General features: G+C 51.0%; 1 protein-coding gene across 1 annotated transcript; it reads right to left on the reverse strand.

The window, feature by feature from the left end:
• Window positions 1–472: 472 nt before the first annotated feature.
• On the reverse strand, window positions 473–21,540 carry MEOX1 (mesenchyme homeobox 1). The gene is made up of 3 exons (XM_077747791.1): window positions 21,072–21,540; window positions 3,010–3,182; window positions 473–595 (listed from the first exon to the last, which is right to left on the reverse strand). The coding sequence occupies exons 1-3, from the start codon at window positions 21,538–21,540 to the stop codon at window positions 473–475; spliced, it is 765 nt and encodes a 254-aa protein (XP_077603917.1).
• Window positions 21,541–22,497: the final 957 nt, after the last annotated feature.

Raw genomic sequence — 22,497 nt, forward strand, 5'->3', positions numbered from 1 at the left:
CTTTTGGAACATTTGCTTTCACGGGTCACTAGCTGGTCCCAGGCTCCTCTGCCAGCAGGCCGGGGGGAGTCCAGTACCTGGAGGAGGTCTGGCTGGTGTAGGAGGAAGGTGGCAGCGGCAGGTGTGCGCAGCAGCCGAGGCGCCCGGAGCGGTGGTGTGCCCAGAGCTGCTCCCCGGAGTCGCTCGGGTCCAGTCCAGTCATGCCGCTGTTTGATTCCGCAAGAAATGTGGGAAGCGACGGCCTTGGGGAAGGGGCTGCTAAGGCAGAGCAAAAACTGGATAGAACTTTCTGGGAAACTCCAAGGCTCCCAGAAATGCTGGACAGCTTCATGTTTAAGAGTCACTGCAAGACGTGGAGAGGTTGCCCTGGGGTGGGTGGGAGGAGGTGAAGGTGGGTTGGGGTGAGGACTGGGGTGAGGGGAGTTGGGTAAGGGGGCTCAGTCCTCAGTCTTTTGTTCCTCCATGGAGAATCTCACTCTGAACTTGGAGAGGCGGCAGAGTCCCCATCCTCTGGGTCCTGCCCGGTGGGGGAGATTGGCTGACCCCCTTTCACACGCTTCCACTTCATCCTTCGGTTCTGGAACCACACTTTGACCTGGCAGAGGAAGCAAAGGAGCTTGGTCACTTCAGGGCAGCTGCAACTACCTCCCCCATATTGACGTTCAAGCCAGCAGGTTGAAGTTCCAGGGACCCTGGCTTGAACCTCTGCTTGCCCTGCCCCCACTTCTCCAAAGGTACCAGGAACTGAGATGACGGGGAGGACACATGAAGCTGTCCAGAGCCCTGTCTCGTGTCTCTTGATAAAGAAAGCCAGACAGTCTGGGGAAAAGGCCTAAAAGTCACTCAAGAGTCACCTGGGTGGCTCAGTCGGTTAAGCGTCCGACTTCGGCTCAGGTCATGATCTCATGGTTCATGGGTTTGAGCCCTGCGTCAGGCTCTGTGCTGACAGCTCAGAGCCTGGAGCCTACTTCCGATTCTGTCTCTCTCTCTCTCTGACCCTCCCCTGCTCATACTCTGTCTCTCTCTCAAAAATAAATAAGCATAATATAAATAAATAAAGTACATTTCTTATATTTTATAATTTTTGTTAAGTCTTTAGAATAACCGAGGGGCGCTTGGGTGGCTCAGTTGGTTAAACGTCTGACTTCGGCTCAGGTCATGATCTCACGGTTTGTGGGTTCAAGCCCCACGTCGGGCTCTGTGCTGACAGCTAGCTCAGAGCCTGGAGCCTGTTTCAGATTCTGTGTCTCCCTCTCTCTCTGACCCTCCCTTGCTCACGCTGTCTCTCTCTCTCAAAAAAAAAAGTTATAAAAGTCACTCGGCATTGGCCCCACCCCCTTTCACATGCTCCGCCCCTCCTGTGGCAACATGCCTGCCTTTCCCCTTCTGTTACCCAAAGCCTGGGAGCAGAGGATCACCAACCTCATCCCTAGGCACATTTTTTTTAATGTTTATTATTTATTTTTTGAGAGAGACAGAGAGCAAGTGGGGGAGGGCAGAGAGAGAGGGAGACACAGAATCTGAAGCAGGTTCCAGGCTCTGAGCTGCCAGCAGAGAGCCCGACGTGGGGTTCAAACTCACCAACCATAAGATCATGACCTGAGTCAAAGTCAGACGCTTAGCCAACTGAGCCACCCAGGTGCCCCCCTAGGCATAGTTATAAAGCACTTGTCAGCTTAGATAGCTCCGGGCTGCATGGTCCCTCAGCGGAGCTTCAGCATTACCCGAAGCGTGTGGTTATGACCCTGTTTTAGAGATGGAGATGTGGAGATGTTAGGAGACACGTGCCAGAGGTCACAGGAGTAGGAAGTGGTAGAGGCAAGACTTGAATCTTAGTTTTCTAAACCTAGCACTCTGGCAGACCCCTTCACCAACTGAAAGTTGCTATCAAATATTATTATTATAATACTTTACTCCATGTTAGAGGGTGGGTGTGGATGGAATGTTCTAAGGGAAAGCCCAGAACAAAGGACCTAGGAAGTTATTTTTAGAGTGTGTCCAGAAACCAGCTAGAGAACTTACTAAAAATGTAGATTCCTGGTTCCACTTATTATTAATGCCAAATTGCTCTCCAGCGTTACAAAATCTGCCTTTTTTTTTACTTTTAAATTTAAAAAAATTAAATTTTTAAAAAAAATTTCTGAGAGAGACAGCATGAGCAGGGAAGGGTCAGAGAGAGAGAGGGAGACACAGAATCTGAAGTAGGCTCTGAGCTAGTTGTCAGCCCAGAGCCCGACGCAGGGCTTGAGCCCACGAACTGTGAGATCATGACCTGAGNCTGACCCTCCCCTGCTCACTCTGTCTCTCTCTCTCTCCTAGAAATAAAAAAAATTTTTTTTAATGTTTGACTTTAAAATTTTTGTTTAATGTTTACTTATTTTGAGAAAGAGAGAGTGGGACCCGGGGAGAGGCAGAGAGAGAGAGAGGGAGAGAGAGAATCCCAAACAGGCTCCACGCATGGCTCGACCCAGGGCTCTGTGTAGGGCTCAGTCTCACAAACCATGAGATCATGGCCTGAGCCAAAACTAAGAGTTAGATGCTTAACTGACAGACCACTCAGGCAGCCCTTGAGTTTTTAATTTTATTTTTACAGTAATCTCTGCACCTAACATGGGGATTGAACTCATGATCCCAAGATCAAGAGTCACATGCTCTTCGGACTGATCCCGTAGGTGCCCCTTAGAGTCTGCGTTTTAAACAAGGGCCTAGGTGATTTCAAGGCACACTTTTGGAATAACCAAATTAGAGGTTGCAACTCTGACTGCACGTGAGAACCATCTAGAAGACCTTTGAAAAATTCTGATGTCCCAGACCAATGAAAACAATCTCTAGGGGTGGAGCTCAGACATCAATGTTATTAAAATCTCTGCAGGTGATTCTCAGGTAGAGTCCCAGTTGAGAACCACTGCACTGGGCAGAGAGAGGAGGAAAAGGAGAAGGTTCGGGAATGTGCAGGGGGAAGTGAGGGGGATGAGAAAGCAGAGGAAAGGAGGGCCCCCTGGGCTGTACCTGCCGCTCGGAGAGGTCCAGGTTCACAGCGATCTCGTATCTCCGGAGCCGGGTCAGGTAGTTATGGTGAGCAAACTCGGCCTCGAGCTCCCGAAGCTGCTCCTTGGTGAAGGCTGTCCTCTCCTTTCGAGCCTTGCTACTGCCATCGGGCTTCCCTCGGCTCTCCTGGTTGTCTGGGGAGAAAGCATCCCAAACAGGAAGATGTGAGCCGCAGAGGTCTCTGTTCCCTTTCTTTTGTTCTTAAGAGTCAGGGCATCCTTTCCTCATCTCTCTCTTTCTCTCTCTCTCTTTTTTTTTTTTTTTTTAAATATTTATGCTTTATTTTTTATATTTGAGAGAGAGACACACACAGAGCACAAGCAGGAGAGGGGCAGAGAGATGGAGACAGAATCTGAAGCAGGCTCCAAGCTCTGAACTGTCAGCACAGAGTCCAACGCGGGGCTCCAACTCATGAGCAGTGAGATCATGACCTGAGCCGAAGTTGGACACCCAACTGACCGAGCCACCCACGTGCCCCATCATCTCTCGCATCCACATTGCCCCTTTATTTTTCCTTCTAGTGGCTTAACCCGTTGAGAACTGGGGAATCTTTTGGTTCCCAGCTTCAGGTGCATCCCTCCCCCCAAACTTTTTTATCCCCAAAGCTTAAAGAGCTTGGCTGTTTAATGATTCCTTCCTTCCTTCCTTCCTTCCTTCCGAGGGAGAATTTTTTATAATTTTCTTAAAGTTTCTTTATGTATTATTGAGAGAGAGAGAGAGAGAGAGAGAGAGAGAGCACAAGGCGGGGAGGAGCAGAGAGAGAGAGGGAGACACAGAATCCAAAGCAGGCTCCAGGTTCTGAGTGGTCAGCACAGTAGGGCCCGAACTCACCAAGCATGAGATCATGACCTGAGCCAAAGTTGGTCGCTTAACCAGCTGAGCTACCCAGACTCCCTGTTTAATGATTTCTACTTTCCAGCCCCCCTCTGCCACTCCCCCCGCTTGACATTAGTAGTGGCTCTAAGCTTGTGGGGCAAGAAGTTCTAAAACAGAGGCTCTCTGTCCATCAGCTGAGAACTATCAGAAATGCCTATCTTCGGGTCTCATCCTACACCTCCTGAATCAGAAACTCTGGAGGTAGGGCCCAAACGGTCTGTTTTAACAAGACTTCAAGGTGATTCTGACTCAAGGTCAAGTGTACAAACCGCTGCTCTAAGACTTCTCGTCTCCAAGGATGCCTGGGTGGCAGCAGCAGGGCCAGGAAGCTGGTCAGACTTGCAGGATCTCAGTCCCTACCCACGACCCCGCTGAATCAGAATCACATTTTAGCAAGATCCCTAGGGAGTTGTGTTGCATGTAAATTGAGAAGTGATGCCTTAAGGTTCTTTCCCCCTTTGATCCCAGGAGGGGCCAAGTCTGGAAAGTTCTGGGCTCTGAGTTAGACACAGCAGGGGCTCAATCATAACTGCTAACAGTGGTGTGGGAAGCAAGCACCTAACACCTGTCAGCCACTTAATCCTCACAATAATTCAGCCAGGTGAATTCTTGTATTGGTCCCCACGTATAGACCAAAAAACTAAGCATGGAGAAGTTAAGCGTGTTGTGCAAGTTCATCCAGTTCATCCGGCCGGAGAGTGGCAGAGGCAGAAATCAAACCCAGGCATTTTGACTCACATACTGGTCAAGTAAAAGCCTTATAGGAAGGATTTACAAACTGCAGAGTGCTGTACAAACCACAGGGATTATATGTTATCTCCTGAGCAGGGGGGAGGCGCAGCTCTACCTTCACTTTAGTGGTGGGGCTGGAAGGAGATGCAAACACTGACACAGGTGACCCTGTGTGCCACTGTCCCGTAAATCGCTACAGGAGCCACTTTTCCGGCAGGGCTCTAAAATGTAGAAGTATTTTGTTTCATTGTCCTTTTAAAGACCAGGAGGCCTTGGTTCAGAATTGGGTGTTTTACTGAAAGCTATGCCCCCACCTCCTGCTCTCTTGAGGACCCCATCTCTGTGGGGGGGGGGACAGGGGTTGGGGGGAGGGCTTTTAGACATTATGGGGGAGGGCAGGGAAGCTGCCCACTCTCCCCACCGAGCAGCTACATTGTGAGCAGGTGGGAAGGTAGGGACCCCTCCTCAACCTCATTCCAGTCGGGAACTTCAGGCTGCGGGTGTTGTTCCCACAGTTCCTTCTCTTGTTTTCCATTCAGCCCTCCCGGGTTACTCCTACCCCCCCAACCCCCACCAGCACGGTTAAAACGATCAGGGTGGTGAGGGGGCGCCCTGCGGGAAACCGAGAAGGCAAAGGGCAGGGGCACGCCCCCCAGGGACTCCCTGGCGCTTGGCCGCCTGCGGGCCGCGCCCAGGGGGCAGGAAGCCTTTGTACTGACTGTCCCGGGGGGGCTCTGGAGAAGGCAGGCTCAGACCCCTCCGGAAGCCCGGGGCTGGGGGGGAAGGACGCACAGCCCCGGCCGGGGATCCCCGCGAGTCCTAAAGCCTTGGCAGCCTCCGGCCTGGGGGGCGGGGGGCGGGAGGACAGCCTTTCCGGAGCACATCCCGGCGGCCTCTTCCCATCTCCGCCTGACCCAGCGCTTAGAGTGTTTCCCAGCTCTTCCTCTCACAAAGAGTGGGTCTGAAACCAAGCTGACTTGCGCCAAGGTTTGAGTCCTAGGGCTCCTTGCTGGGGCCTTTGAGAAAGTCACTTAACCTCTCTGGGCTTCAGTTGCCTCCTGGAGAAGTAATGCACCTACCTCCCAGCGCTTCGGGAAGTCCCGACCAGCTCCTGTGCGTGGCAAATGCATTTGAAACTTTAAAGTGTGTGACACATTAAAAAGTATTCTTCCAATTCTTCCGCTCCGCAAGATGCCAACCGAGGGGCTGGGATGGTAACGGCTGTGGCTTCTTTTAGGCTTCTGTGTTCTCAGATGCATTTCATCCTTTCCACAAAACACCTCTATGTGAAGGCACTATTATTGTCCCCTTTAGCACTGTCATGTGGATTTGTGTGACAATCTGATTAATAGGACTCTCTTTCTCCCTTCAGGGATGAAACTGTCTTTTCCCCACATGCTACTGTACCTGGCACAGTATTTGCCAAACATTTGCTGAATCCTACTCAGTGTACAGAGGAGGAAGCGGCCTCAGAGAGGCCCAGGAACTTGCTTAGTGTGCCCAGCAGTTTTGGGGGGGAGGGGAGGAGTGCAGGACAGAGATGGGGACCCAGATTCATCTGACTGGAGGTATGGTGGTCAGTGCTTGGCCCCAGGCTCTTCTTCGGCATCTGGGATGGCTGGACATGGACTGGCAACTCTGCCTGTGTCCACACCCGGGGCTCTTGGAGGCCCCGTTCTGGATTGATGCCCGCACCCACACTCCCCTTCTCCCAGGCCTGCTCAAGGGTGCCCGGGTTCCTATGGAATCCCGGAAAACAGCTCCCACCCCTGGCCCTGCCCCTGCCCAGTCCTGCACATAATCCTCCCAGGAGACCGAGAGAGATGAGGGGAGGTAGGGAGAGGACCCCTTTGAGTTGGTCTTGGACTGGTTCTTGGACCCCTCTCTGCCCACCTCCCCTCTCCTCTTAATAGTCCCGATTTAGGCCCTGGGCCTCAGCATGGGAAATAGTAACGGGACAGAGACGCCGGAGCTGGGGAGTGAGTGAGCCATTCTGTGAACGGGGAAGAAGACCTTTCATCAGTGTTAGAAATGACAGAAGGGCCTGGATTATGGGAGGCAGAAGTGGAAGTTCTGGGTCTCTGTTCAGCATTTTCATCAAGACAGAAAAAGAAGGATGAAGATAAACATTTCATGCCATTTCCGGCTAGGGGGTGTTTAGTCTGCCGGCTCACGTGCTCAGTTCACACGCGCACTGTCCTCAGGATAGTTTGACTCCAAGAGAGTATACCTTTCTTGGGGTGCCTCCTTCCCACCCTGGGCCTCAGTTTCCCTGTGGGTAGGAGCATGGGGATGGGCTGGGTCTTCGCTCCCCTGAGGAGCTGGTGTCAGAGTCCTTCCCCCGGCATCCTCTTCTCTCCCTACTCTCTCTTCTGTTAAGAACCCCTGGCCTTGAACTTGAGGCTCCTCCAGTTTCAAATATTCTTGTCTGGGCCCCTAGTTCTTCCCTTCAGTCAGATCCAAGGTCTTGCTCTATGCTCTGTGCCAAGGCCTTCCTCGGCCGAGGTCCTCAGCCTGAAGGTCAAGGCCATGCCAGGGAGTTTCTGCCTCCTGATGTGCAAAGCTCCCTGCCCTGAGCTGAATGGAGGAGCTGGGTCTGAGGACCCCTTGGAGAATTTGGGCCTTAGCAAGCTCTAAGAAAGAGCTGTCTGACCTTGGGCAATTCTCTTAAGTTCTCTGAACTTCCATTTCTTCTTTTGAGAAACAAGAATATCTACCTCCACGGCTGCCGAGGGGGTAAAATACCATTGGTAATGAGGGTTAACCCCTAGCACAGTGCCTGGTGTGTCGGTGAGGCTCCGTCTGAACGAACCACGAGAAGAGAATAGGTTCTTCCAGAGATGAAATTGCAGTCGTGATTCACTGTGGAGGTTAGGGAAGAAGCTCAGCAAGGTAACTTGCCTCCAGGGCTGGGTGGAAGGGATGCCTTTTCAGTATTTGGCCTTTTAACTGTTTTCCCTTCTTCACGACTTCTCTGCGTCTCTGCTTGGATCTGTGTCTCTGGCTACTATTATGTCAGCCTTGTGGGGGGTGGCGGGAAAGGGGGGTGTCCCAGGATTGCCGACGGATGGGCTGGTGCTCTGCTGACCGGCCTCTGTGGCTCAGGAGGCGCGGTTCGCCCCTCCCCGGCCCCTGCACAACCCTCCCAGCCAGCCAGCAGGGCCATGATGGGCCTTTGTGCCCAGAGAAGTGGCAAACAGGATGTATGTGTGTCTGCGGTTTCCACTGTGAGCTTCTACACCATCCAAGGTAAATTGTTTCATACTTAGTTGTTAGTTGTGGCAGACAGCTTTATCCGAGCCACAAGGAAGTTCAGACAGACTCTGGGGAACACGCCTTTTTGGACGCCTGTATCCCTACTGCCCAGTTGTCACAGCCATTTTTTGTAAATTTCTATCCGCATGCTGTGCATTCAAATAACACTTTGCCCTTGACAATGGGTCTCTTTTCCCCAGAGATAAACATCTTTGGGGCTTTCGCATATAGTACAGAATAGAACAGTAGCACTAGAAGAGGCTTAGAGCTATCTCTGGTCGCCTTTCCATTTACAGGGGAGCCTAGAGGAGGTGAGAGAGGCCCAAGACACAGCTAGTTAGTGTCAGGGCTGCACCCTAAACCCAGATTGCCTTCACAGGAAGCTCTTTCCACATATTAGTCTGTTTTCTATTGCGTCCTCCTAATTATTGTGTAGGGCAGGTAAGGTACCCATCAGCCCATTGAACAGATGAAGAAATGAAGACCCAGAGACTAAATGGCTTGCTGGAATTCTCCTGGTACCGGTGTGGGGCTACAGCCATGATGTCACACTGCCCTGAGGGGACGGTGAGCATGGAGGCTGTGCTCACTCCAGGGACACATCCGTGTGCATCCATGTCTGTCTCCTGGGGACTCCCCAGGGACAAGAAAGGGAGGGGATCCCTTGGGCATGACGTCAGTAGGTGAAAGCTTGGCAAAGCCTCTGAAAATGGCGTCTGTGATTTCCTGGGCTGTCACAGTGCGGGCCTTTGATGTCCCTGTTAGTTCTGATACTTTCAACATCAGGAGGAGTCAGAGCTCATCAAAGTAGACAGGACCCAGCTAAAGCCAGACCAGGACAAGTTGCACTTTTGTTCCCAGCATGTCCTTGGCTTCCTGGGATTGGCCTGCCTGTCTCACTGGGCCCCAGTGAGCTCCACCCACCTCAGCGTCTGGGTCCTTTCCCTCTCCTATAGGTGCCTAAAAAGACAATGGGGAGGGTTCTCAGCCTCTTTGAGGAGTCTGGGAGGGGGCGGTCAGGGGGATTTAAAGTGTGTTTTCTGGGAGGGAATCAGATTGTTCTGGAATGGAAATGCCTGGTGCTATAGTCTTTGCTATAGACTCAGGAGGGTATGCGGCAGTGAGGGAGAGTGGAACGGACGGGCAATGAGATGGAGTGGGGGCTGGTGCATGGGCCAGGGGACCAGAGGGGTGAAGGAGAAGGGAGGCGGTGGAAATGAGGGTGGGGAGCAGCAGGAAGCCTTTGGGATGGGTGGGGGGAGGCACAGGCAGCTCTGGGCTCTGCATGTGTTTATAAGTTCCAGATGTCGCCCTCAGCTGTCACCAAAGGAAGTGTGGGCTTCAGGACCAGGCCCCACTGCTCACACTCTCCCCCCCCACCCCACTGTGTTCAAGGAACACAAGGAAACCATGAAATAGAAAGGGCTGGGGAGGGGGCGGGGGAAGAACCCTGGCCAGAGGCCCGGGAAGCCCAGCTCGGTGAGTGGAAAGGGCGCTGGGGGAAAGGGGCTGCCTCGGGGGGTGTGCAGGAGCCTCGCACCCTGCCCTCAGAAAGAAAGATCTGTTCTGAGTTTGGAATCATCCCCACGCCCCTGGGCTCAGATGTCCTGACTTATTCAAGCCAGAGAAATAGGCGAGTAGGGCGGGGCTCCTGAGCCCCTACCCTGGTAGGGCTGAGGTTGCCCCTCGGTGACCTTTTTACAGCCCCTGCGCTCTTTGGACCCTTTTGTCTTAGATGCTGGTCAGAACTGTGCCGCTCTGGTGGTTACTGGCTTCCTGCAGAACTTCCAGACTGTATCTGGGTGGGGCCCGAGGGCACACAGGCTTGCGGTTTGTGCTGCTGCCTCTGAGTTCAGACAGTGGCCACGGACTCGTGTCCTGATTTGGGTCCTGATCTCTGCCTGCCTGTCGGGGGCAGGGGCTCTACCCACGGGGAATGTGGGGTTCCTAACACTCCTTCCACACTGGCCGCTCTGGCTCCTACGGCTTCTTCCTCGCTGGGGGCTCTGGAGTTGGAGTTGGAACGAGGGGGGCTGCGGCCGTTGTGTGCCCCTCAAACCACGCCCCGCCCAGCACCGCAGTGGCCCTAGACCAGTGAGCCCGCAGGGACAAGGCAGAAGCAGCCGGTGGCAGGCTTCAAAGGCTCCCTCGGGCCTTGGGTCCCTGCCCTGCCAGGTTTTGAGCACAGGTGACCTGGGAGGCGGCCAGGATCAGGGAAGACTTTGAAAAGAGAAGAGTGCTCATCTGTGGGTTTGGGAACAGTGGGTCAAAGGGTGGCCAAGCGCTGGCTGCGTCTTTGCATCGACGATCTTGTCTCGTCCCCTAGCAACCCTGTGAGGTGAACCTGTGATCCTCATTTTTCAGAGGAGACTGGGACTTAGCGAGGTGTCACACTCGTCGGAGCTCACCCGGACGGGAAGCTGTGGATCTGGGACCCGGTCCAGCTGTGCCCTGTTAGTGCGCTTAACATTAGCCCCTGAACCCTCCCACCCTCCCCCCTTTACTAGGCTGCAGCCTAGCAGGCAGAGCGGGCATGGGTGCGACAACACCCGGTGTGGTACTCTGTGACCCAAATGACACTGAGGTTGGCCATTTATTTCATTATTACTTCATTTCCTTCTTCCTCTGTCAAACAGCCCACTTCTTTAAAGATTCCTGGGACACCTGGGTGGCTCAGTCGGTTAAGAGTCTGACTCTTGGTTTCGGCTCGGGTCATATCTCACAGTTTTGTCAGTTCGAGCCCCGTGTCAGGTTCTGTGCTCACAGCGCAGAGCCTGCTTGGGGATTCTCTCTCTCGCTCTCTGTGTCCCTCCTCAACTTGTGCTATCTCTGTCTCTCTTAAAATAAATAAATCAACCTTAAAAAAATATAAAGATTCATTCCTAAAAGTGTCTCTCCTTGTAGGTGTAAGGGAAGAGTGTAGGGATCTTTCTGTAGCCAGAAACAAGGCTCTGAGTGGAAAAGCTCTTGTGGCTGACAGGACCCAGGGCTAGGAACGTTCTGAGGTCATGCACCCCTGAGATGCTGCTTTCACTAAGGGGGTTTGTAACTGGAACATCGGTGCCACAGTTAGAACCTTGTCCCCATACCTCGTGTTTATGGGCTGAATTGCACCCCCCACCGTACGTTGAAGTCCTAACTCCCAGGACCTCAAAATGTGGCTGAATTTGGAGATAGTGTCTTCAAAGAGATGATTAGGTTAAAACGAAGCCATTGGGGGGGCGCCTGGGTGGCTCAGTCGGTTGGGCATCCGACTTCGGCTCAGGTCATGATCTCACGGTTCATGGGTTCGAGCCCCGTGTCGGGTTCTGTGCTGACAGCTAGCTCAGAGCCTGGAGCCTGCTTCAGATTCTGTGTCTCCCTCTCTCTCTGGCCCTCCCCTGCTTGTGCTCTGTCTCTCTCTCTCTCTCAAAAATAAAAACATTGAAAAAAAAAAAAAACCCGAAGGCATTAGGGTGGACGCTGATCCGGTCAGACTGGTGTCTTTGTAAGAAGAGATTAGGACACAGGGAGACACCAAAGACGCCCACACACAGAGGAAAGACCACGTGAAACCAGGGCAAAAAGACGGCCATTTGTAAGCCAAGGGGAGAAGCCTCTAGAGAACCCAAACCTGCTGACATCTTGATCTTTGGCTTCTCGTTTCCAGAACTATGAGAAAACGAGGGTCTGTTGTTTAAGCCGACCTGTCTGTGGTATTTTGTTACCGCAACCCGAGCCGACCAAGACACCCCTAAATCCCCACAGCCAGTGTTTGGCGCTGAGGAGAGGGAGCAAGGCCAGGAGGGATGGGCCGACGCTAGTCCGCAAGAGACATCTCTGCAAATTAGAAAAAGGTGCCCTTTCCTCTAGCCTAGAAACACAGCCGCGCGGCCATGTGACAGCTGGGCCCTCTGGCTGCCCCACCGTAGCAGCCCCCTAACTGTCTGGCTGTGCTGGGTTCTCCTTACTGCTCAGCCACAAAAGCTCCACTTGCTTCCCAGCCCTGGTGGCCCTGGTACTTGGGAGCTGACCTGAGTAACATGTGCGGGACTCCACAGGGTCAGTCCAGCCTGCATGTGGCTGCTCATGTGTCTTTCTGACCCCGGCACTAGCCCTGACCCTGGGCTGGTTTTATGACTGACGTCTGGCTGGCTGCGCACTTTTTCATGAGTGAGACTGTAAAAGTCCTGATGCATTTTACAGAAGTTCATCACACATGGTGGAAACCGCCCCCCACACCCCCGCAGGGCCAGGCAGCAGAGCCACTCTCAGAGAGAAGGTGAGAAAGGAATGAATGAATGAATGAATGAATGAATGCCAGGCTGTAATAGAGGCTATTGACCAGACACTGAATGAGCTCCTCCTGTGGTAAATATTCTAGTAGGTGCTAGGAAGTTTGCATGGGGGAACCAGGTATCTTTCTGGCCCTCCAGACACCTCAGTTTTAGGGAGAAGGGCAGCCATATGCTATAGCTCTGTGAATGAAAGGCGAAGTGGGTTTGATGCAGAAATGGAGGTACAAAAAAGGCATGTTCTGTGTATTGGGAGAAGGGGGTCAATAAAGGATCGTTGGACACTCACCGAACTAGAAACAGAAGGAAATTATCTCAATATAATAAAGGCCATCCATATATGAGAATCCCACAGCCAACATCATACTCAGTTGTGAAAACCTGAAAGCTTTTCCTCTAAGATCAGGAAGAAGCAAGGATGCTCACTGTTGGTAATTTTCTCTTTTCTTTTTTTAAAAGTAAGCTTCACACCCAGAACGGGGCCCAGCACAGAGCCCAGCGCAGAGCCCAGTGCAGAGTTCAACACGGGGCTTGAACTCAAGACCCTGAGATCAAGACCTGAGCTGAGATCAAGAGTCGAACATGTAACCGACTGAGTGACCCAGACGCCTCTCACTGTTGCTACTTCTCTCAACATAAAACTGTAGGTCCTATGGGGCACCTGGGTGGCTCAGTCCGTTAAGTGTCCGACTTCAGCTCGGGTCATGATCTCACAATTTGTTAAGTTTGAGCCTCACATCGGGCTCTGTGCTGACAGCTAGCTCAGAGCCTGGAGCTTGCTTCAGATTCTGTGTCTCCCTCTCTCTCTGCCCCTCCCCTGCTCATGCTCTGCCTCTCTCTGTTTCTCGATAATAAATAAATGTTAAAAAAATAATACTGTAAATCCTAGTCAGAGCAATCAGACAAAAAAAATGAAATAAATAAAAGACATCTAAATTGGAAAGGAAGAAATAAAATGATCTGTTTACAAATGACAGGATCAAAAGACTTGCACACTAAAAACTACAAAACATTGTTGACAGAAGTGAAAGAAGACACAAATAAATGGAAAAGACATCCTACGTTTATAGATTGGAAGACTTAATCATGTTAAAATGCCCTTACTTACTCAATCCCTATCAAAATCCCAATGGCATTTTTTGCAAAAATAGAAGAAAAAAATCATCCTAAAACTCATATAGAAACTCAGAGGACCTGAACGGCCAAAAACAATCGTGAGAAAGAGAAACAAAGAGGGAGGCCTCACACTTTCTGATTTTAAAACATATTACAAATATGCAGTAATCACAACAGTATGGCACTGGCATAAATTCAGACCTGTGGAAAGATGGGACAGAATGAAGTCAACCCTCACATATATGGTCAAATGAGCTTCAACGAAGGTGCTGAGGCTACATGATAGGGAAAGGATGAACTTCCATAAATGATGTGGGGAGAACATGCAAAAGGATGAAGTTGGAGCCTTAACTTACAGCATCTAAAAAAAATTTAAATTAGTTTAAAGACCAAACATGAGATTTAAAACGGTGAAACCCCTAGAAGAAAACATGGGGAAAAGTCTTCATGACATTAGGTTTGGCAATGATTTCTTAAATATAACACTAGATACACAGGCAACAAAAGCAAAGAGAGAGAAATGGGACTCCATCAAGCTTAAAAATGACTGCAGCAAAGGGAGCAATCAACAGAATGCAAAGGCAACCTACGAAGCAGGAGAAAATAGTTGCAAACCATATACTGATAAGGGATTCATATCCAGAATATATAAAGAACTCCTACAAGTCAACAGCACAAGGTAAACAATCCAACTAATAAATGGGCAAAGGGCTTGAGGAGACATTTCTCCAGAGAAGATCTACCACTGGCCAACAAGCATATGCAAAGATGCTCAAGATCGCCAAGCATTAGGGAATGCAAATCAAAACTATGATGAGATATCATCTCATGTCTGTTAGGAAGGCTACCGTCAAACCAACCAACCAAACCAAACCAAATCAAAAACCCAGAAAAGAACAAGTGTTGGTGAGGTTGTGCAGAAATCAGAACTCTTGTGCACCGTTGGCGAGATTATAAAATGGTGCCACAGAAGAGGGTATCGAGGTTCCTCAACAAATTAAAACTGGAATTCCCATAGGATCCAGCAATTCCACTTCTGAGTATATATACAAAGAATTCAAAAGCAGAATCTTGAAGAGATATTTGCACACCAATGTTCATTGCAGAATTATTCATAATAGCCGACTTGGAAGCAACTCAAGTGTCTGTTCATCAACAGGTGAATGGAGGGGTGCCTGGCTGGCTCAGTCGATTAAGCGTCCGACTTCAGCTCAGGTCATGATCTTGCAGTTCGTGGGTTCGAGCCTCGCGTCAGGCTCCGTGCTGACAGCTCAGTGCCTGGAGCCTGTTTCAGATTCTGCGTCTCCCTCTCTCTCTGACCCTCCCCTGCTCACGCTGTGTGCGTGTCTCTCTCTCAGAAATAAAACATTAAAAAATTTTTTAAAAAACCCAAAAAACCCCCCAAAACAGGTGAATGGATATAGAAAATGTGGTATATACATACAATGGGATATTTTTCCGCCTTAAAAAAAAAGGAAAGCCTGTTATTTACTACAACATGGAGGAACCTGGGGGACATTATGCTAAGTAAAATAAGTCAGTCACAGAAAGACCGATACTGCATGATTTCACTTGCATGAAATATCAAAAGTAGTCTAACTCTTTCTTTAGATCAGTCTTTAATAATGCTTGCTATTAAAAGGCAAAGTGAAATGGGTTTATCTTTGTCCTGAATGGACTCCATGTTCTATTTGGATTTATTCATCATCCAGTATAATCGTACAGTCCCACATTAGCCCATTCCCTGGCCACCAACCCCTGCACAGAAGCAGAAAGTAGAATGCTATTTGTCAGCTCTGGGGAGAGGGAAAAGGAGAGAGCTGTTTTTCAGTGGATTTAGGGTTTCGGTTTTGCAAGATGAAAAAGTTCTAGAGATCTGTTCCAGGACAACGTGTATATATTTATCACTACTGTGCAGTACACTTAAAAATGATCACGATTTGGGGCACCTGGCTGGCTTAGTCAGAGGAGCATGTGACTCTTGATCTCGGGGTTGTGAGTTTGAGCTCCACGTGGGAGTGTAGAGATTACTTAAATAAATAAAACTTAAAAAAATATTTAAAGAAATGATCATGACGGAAGGGGCGCCTGGGGGGCTCGGTTGGTTAAGCATCCGACTTCAGCTCAGGCCATGATCTCGTGGTTTGTAGGTTTGTAGGTTTGAACCCTGCGTTGGGCTTTGTGCTGACAGCTCAGAGCCTGGAGCCTACTTCAGATTCTGTGTATGTGTGTGTGTGTGTGTGTGTGTCTCTCTCTCTCTCTCTGTTCCCCCCCCACACATACTCTGTCTCTCTCTAAAAAATAAATAAACATTGAAGAAAAATGATCATGATGCTAAATTTTATGTATGTGTTTTTTAAATCATAATATTTATTTATTTATTTTTCAAAGATTTTATTTTTAGGTCATCTCTACACCTCTGAGATCAAGAGCCACGTGCTCTACCAACCCAGCCAGCCAGGTGCCCCTGATCGTACTTTTTAAAACGGAGATTTCAAATACTAGCTGTCCCATGGTAAGAAATCTCAGAAGAGCTCCTCTGTGAAGTCATAAGCTATATATTTAGAAAATCAGCACGGGGTTCTAGAGGATACTAAAAGTTGCAACTTCTCAATGACAGCTTTCCCTGAAATGATGCAATGTACAAGGGGACCCACAGATTTTTTAAAAAGAGAGGAAAGATTCTTGGAGGTGGTGATTTTGCGAGCTGGATGTTAACATTAGAAGGATTTCAACAGGCAGAGGAGTGGGGGAGGGAGAGGACGCTTGAAGTCAGGGAAAATTCTTCAGCAAATGAGATTGGGAGGAGAAAACGGGGGTGTGGGGGTAGAGGGGTGCGTTTGCAAGGCAAGTGGACTCAGATGGCTCGAGGCAGGGTGGGTGGAGGTGAGGTGACAAGGGTGGCCTGTAGACAGAGAGCAGATGGGAGAAAGGGGTCGATCTGTGGCCGGTTCATAAACCTCAGGGGAAACTGGGCGTTCATGTGGCTGGGTAGGGGCGGGAAGAGCTCATACCTTGCAGGGGAGAAGCCAGGGAAGGATGAGCCCTGGGAGGCACGAGTGTTGGAGCTAAAGGAGACAGGACAAAGCGAGTCTGAGGAAGGCAGGGGGAGTACGTGAGAGCACCAATGAGCAGGGCTGAGCCCCAGCATGGTGGAGGGGGGAGGTAGAACCTCTCCCAGGCGGGAGATCGGATTCACCTACAGCCCAGGCGGATCACGCGCGACCTTCCCTTGAACCCCGCCAGGAAATCGCCGCGAAATCCCTCATTCCCATAAATCACAGACGACCACGGTAGCAAGACAGATGGACAGATTGAGGGCAAACAACGGTGGCCTCACAGCTGTCCCTGCCAGCAGGGATCTTGAACACCCATGGGCCCCGGGGCTGGGAGTGTTTGCAGTAAGACAACATCACACTGGTTTCCTAAATCAGTTTTGTGCTGTGAACCGACGGAAGGTCTCTGAGTGGGGGCCAGAGACCCCTGCTTTCCCAATCATTTATTTGAGCAAATCAGCTCCACTTCTAGTGGGAGTGATGGGGGGCAGCTGGGCCCAGCAGAAGGAGAAGGGAGAGCAGAGAACGTGCCTCTCGAAACAAACTTCCTGGAGCCTCCACTGCCAGCCAGTACGGGGCCCCTTTGCCAGGCACGACTCACCCCCCAACCTCTGCAGCAGGTCTCTGGGGTCCAAGCTCCTAACTGATGACAACTGGATTTTAGAACCGAGGATATACCTGCAAGACGTTCCCATGTCTTACACCCCAAATGCAGCAGTTTCTGAGTCCGTGTATTTGAAGTATCCATTTCCACTGAGCCCCTTATGTTCTGAAGACTGGTTCTGGAAATATAAGTCTAGTAACATTCAGAGCTGCTATTTATTGAACTCACGTGCCGGGCACAGTGCTAATCTCAGGGAACAGTGCGTTTACCTTCACAGGGACTCTGTATGAAAGGTGCTTTTGTTACGATCCCATTTTCCAGCTGGGGAAACGGAGGCTCTAAGCAATTAAGAAGTTTTCCAAAGTCATGCAGCCCAAAGTCATGGTGCCACCCTACAACCTGTCTGCCTGCCTTGCGAAGAATTATGGAGAACGCATTTCTGATCTGTGGCTGGTTAATCTTCCGAGATAGTTTAGCAAGGGCACGTGAGGCACTCACACTGAGTGCAAGATGCCCAGGAGGTGTCAAAACCCTCAGTAATCAAGAGAAATAATATGTTAATGCAATGTTTTAAAAAATCAAAGTTAAGGGGCACCTGGGTGGCTCAGTTGGTAGAGCATCGGACTTCAGCCCAGGTCATGATCTCACGGTTCGCGGGTTCAAGTCCTGCGGCAGGCTCTGCACTGACAACTCAGGGCCCGGAGCCTGCTTCGGATTCTGTGTTTCCCTCTCTCCCTGCCCCTCCCCTCGCTTGCATTCTCTCTAAATAAATAAATAAATAAATAAGTAAAGTAAAAATGTAAAGTTAATGCAAAAAAAAAAAACCCTGCTGAACAAGATACCAGAATTTTATTTTATTTTTATTTTATTTAAAAACATTTTTAAAAAATGTTTTATTTATTTCTGAGAGAGAGAGAGACAGCATGAGCAGGGGAGGGTCAGAGAGAGAGGGAGACACAGAATCCAAAACAGCCTCCAGGCTCTGAGCTAGCTGTCAGCACAGAGCCTGATGAGGGGCTCGAACCCACGAGCCGTGAGATCATGACCTGAGCTGAAGTCGACACTTAACTGACTGAGCCGCCCAGGTGCCCCAAGATACCAGAATTTTAAACAGAGAATGTAAACCATGACTCAGGATCATTGGAGTGGGACAGGGGTTCTTTATGGGTTTGTCTCTTGTCTGGATTCCAGATTCCTAGACTTGGTTGTGAACCTTGCTCATCTGCTTTCCCTTTTCTTCGGGCTCTTGCGAAGCTGACCTTTCCTGCCTCTACTCTCCTGTAGTTCCATTCCAAAGGAAGATTGAAGCAACTGGCTGGGCCATAAAGAGTTCCGTGCTGAGCAGAGAGTGGGTCAGGGAGGCTGAAGAATGAATGAAACTCAGCTTCGCTGTGCCCAGCCTGACTGCTGCTGTCATTGCTGCTGCTCCTGGGGGTACCTGGAAGGGGAGCCCAGGGCCCATGAGAATCTGCCCCCCAGCAGAGGCTGACTCTGTGAAGAGCTGGGCATTCAATGGAGGGTGTTCTTGTGCTCTTGGGATGGCCACCTGCTTGGCCCGCGAGCTCACTCTCTCATGCAGTGCCACAGGCCACTGTCCCAAAGGGATGATGACACATTTGGGTCTTGCTGAAACACAGAATGATTTTGCCTAAGCCCGGCCCTTTGCCTGTGCTTTCTGATGCTTTGGCTTCCAGTTCCTTGGAAAGCGGCCGCCCTCCCCTGCTCTCCCCGGGTGGCTCAATCAGTTAAGCATCTACTCTTGATTTGGGCTCAGGTCATGATCTCACGGGTCCTGAGATCCAGCTTCGCGTCCGACTCTGTGCTCTTAGTGAAGAACCTGCTTGGGATTCTCTCTCCCCCTCTCTCTGTCTCTTGTCTCTGTCTCTCTCTCAAAATAAATAAATAAACTTAAGAAAAGAAGCGGCTGGGTGCAGAGGGGGAAGATGTGGGCAGAGGTGGAGGAGCTCCCAGGCAGGCGCCACGGAGGGGAGAGCACTTCAGCTGGGCGCAGAGCCAAGTGGCTCAGAGTCCCTTGGCGAGGAGAAGCAGAAAGTGCCCCATCTCGGCACATCTCCAGCCAGGGCTCCAAACAGTTCAGGATTTAACCAGCGGGGGGATTTAAAGGGCCCTCCTCATAGGCAGCCAGGAGGCCTGGGGTCACTATTATCCATTGTGAGTGTATTGAGGGGCTTCTTTAAGCACAAAGACTCAATATTTCAAAATGAGGATTCTGTTTCAAATCCGCTGAGGGGTGCGGGATTTGGGGTCTAAAGTCCAGGGTTTGAGTTCGGTTCTAGGGTTTCCAGATTTACCAGGGATTGAGCGTTGAGGGGTTCCTGGGAATGCTGGATTTTTTTCCTTCCTTCCTTCCTTCCTTCCTTCCTTCCTTCCTTCCTTCCTTCCTTCCTTCCTTCCTTCCTTCTATCTTTTCTTCCTTCCTTCCTTCCTCTCTCTCTGTCTCTCTCTCTTTCTTTCTTTTTTAAAATGTTAATGTTTATTTATTTTTGAGAGAGAGGGAGGGAGAGGCAGAGAGAGAGGGAGACACAGAATCCGAAGCAGGCTCCAGGCTCTGAACTGTCAGCCCAGAGCCCGACTTGGAGCTTGAACCCACGAGCTGTGAGATCATGACCTGAGCCGAGGTCGGACACCTAACCAACTGAGCCACCCAGGTGCCCCTAGATTTTCAATGCTAACCCCAGAAAAGTTCTGGACAAATCCAGATAAGTGGGTCGTTATCTAAACTCCATTCTAGTAGTGTTCCCCTCAAACTCTCTCTCCCTTTCCACACGCATAGGGCAGAGATACTGATAAGACCTGCTGTACTAACTTCACACACTGGTGGGACCCAAAAGACCTACTGTGTGTTTCCTGCAGCACCTCGAAACCCCCCGATCATAGCACATCCAATGCCAGACAGGCAGCTTCTTCTCCCTCTCAGTTTGAGCCCTTTGGGGTGTGAGACCTTTACATTCATGTCTGCATCCCTTGGACCTTGGAGGGTGCTTGGCGAAGAGAAGATTCTCGGGAAACTTGAGCTACGTTGAAAGTGCTTCGCAAAGCAAAGCACAGAGTGTTCTTGTTGGTTGGGTGGAACTCTCCTTTCTACCTGCCCCTGGCTGGCCCGTGAGAAGGTCTTCTAGAGGTTCAGACAGACAGACCCTGCTCCGAGGGCGGCTGTCAGGAGGAGGCAGTGGGGACAGGAGGCGCGGGCAAGGCCTTGTTCTGGGCAAGGTGGAGACAGGGAGCCAGACAGAAGGGCAGAGGAGGAAACAACAGGTCCCCATCACAGAGCGGAGCTGGACCACAGCTGCCTCTTAACGAACAGGCTGGCTCCATGCTCTGGCCTCTGGGACTCCCGCACTGAGCTGGGCTGCCCCTGCCCTCTGAGGCCCAGCGCTTCCCCTTGGCTGCCTGCCTCTCTGATCTTTCCCAAGGCTGGTGATCCCTCAGGAGGACTCCTCGGAGGGGTGATTTCCCTGGGGGTCACCTAGACCTTAGCGCGCTGAGCTGCCCTTTTGGCCCACGTGTAGGCAGAGTGATACCTCGTAGGCTGTCTGTCCCACATCTCGGCACTCCATCTCCTCCTTACCCCTTGTGTCTCCCATCCCAGCCCTAGGCTCTGTCCCTAGCCTCCTGAAGACATAAGGTCCTGGCTCTGCTTGACACCATGGGGTCCCAGCCTCGGTCCTAAGCCCTCCAACCCCATCTCAGCTGACTACCCTGGTGAGCAAACCCTTTGGCTCCGGGACCATTCGGCGCCCGCTGGGGCATGGTGGGGAGAAGCGGGAGCCAGAGGCAGCCCAAACTCAGGAAAGCCCCCCTGCCAGCCCTTGCCAGCCTGCATCGTCTCACATACCCCCCCAGGCTTCGTGGGTTTTATTTCATTCATTTGCTGGCATTACCTTCCAGGGGCCCAGGGGTGCTGGGCATGTAGACACAGCCCCCATCACCAGAGAATCCCAGAACTCCTGAGTAGAAGAAACCCCAAAGGTAACTCCTGCCTTTGGGTAGATTAGATATTATCGTTTGCAATTCATGGTCAGGCCAGCCAGGCTCAGAGAGGGAAAGCAACCGAGTAAAGGAATGCTCAGCGGCTCCTCAGCCACATACCTGAGCTCTCCTTCTTCCGTCTGGTCGACTTCTTCTCCGTCGCGTTGGCGGTGCATCCCGGGACGTTGTAGTCCTCGCCGGGGCCTCCCGTGGTGTCCACCAGGCCTGGGCTGCTGGCACCCATGTCCCTGGAGCTCCCCGCTGGGCCCGGGTTGAGCCTGCGCCGGGCCTCTGAGACAGGGTAGTGCCAGTCAGGGGGCTGCGGGAAAGCGGGGTGCTGCTCGGTGAAGACGCGCTCCTCCCGGGGAAGGCTGTGTGGGGTGGCTGCCAGGCAGGAGGCCGAGAAGTCGGGGTACGCTGCCGTCGCTGTTGCCGGGAAGTCTGGTTTCTGGTGGAAGGAGAACGGCGTTGGCGGGTAGTGGGGCAGCCCTGGGGCCCCACCGCCTTCAGAGTGGGGATTTCGAAGGCAGCCCCAGACTGGGGCCGGGGGGTGGGGGTTCCTCATGCAACTGCTGGCCACGGGGTCCATCTGCCGTCCGCTGCTGCGCGCCTCAGTCTTTGCAAGGTTTTGATTCTTACACGTTTTATATTCAAATTTTTTAAAAATGCAAAAAAAAAAGATAAATAAATAAATAAGAGGGGAGAACGTTCAGCGGAAAATTCACCCCAGGAACCAAACCAAGAACGAAAACTGCAGTCTCTCCTTAAAGCACTCACACATGTGGCCGGCTACACATATGTGTGTGCACACACCTATGTCAGGCTTTACTCCGGGCTTCTTGCCCCTCCCCGACACGCCAGCCTGCCTATCGGGGTCCCCTATACGTGTATTTCTCGCTGGTGACACTAAACATTTTCACTGTCGCAGCCTGCTGAGGGCTTGTCCTGCAGCACGCAGCAAATGCCTGCCGAGGGCTGGAGCAGGGCTGTGAGACACACTTTTAAATCCTGCGGTGGGGAGAGAGTGACACATTTCTGAAGTGAAACGTGAGAGAGGAGAGGGAGGGGTTAACCAGCACACACACGATCCCCTCCAACCAAAACCCCGAGCAGGCGACTATTAATCATCAGAAACCTTATATGCACATCTAATGGGATTTGCAGATGGAGACTTTTAAAGAAACATTGTCTGTATTTCTTTTTTTAATTTTAAGGGGAGAGAGCAGTGCGCACACACACACCAACTTCTTTAATGTGCCTCCTGTATGCTATGAAGTTATTTTATTGCTCTGTTAACAAAATTCCCCGAGTCTTGGGTTTGGAAAAAGCCTGAAGTCAGATCCAGAATCCATCAAGTGCCAAATTCCAGGGAGCGGAGCAGGGAATAAATGCAAGAGACAAGTTTGCTGATTGCATTTGATTTAAAGACCCTTCTACTGCTGCTTGCAAAAAGGAAGGTGGATTAAAAGAAATCTCTTTTTTGCAAGTCTCAGCGGCCCACTAGGGTCTGTAGCAGAAAGAAAGACACACTCCAGAAAAAGATTTT

The sequence above is a fragment of the Crocuta crocuta genome, unplaced genomic scaffold (assembly GCF_008692635.1).
Source record: "Crocuta crocuta isolate KB4526 unplaced genomic scaffold, BGI_CrCroc_1.0 scaffold289, whole genome shotgun sequence".
Classification (NCBI taxonomy): Eukaryota; Metazoa; Chordata; class Mammalia; order Carnivora; family Hyaenidae; genus Crocuta; species Crocuta crocuta.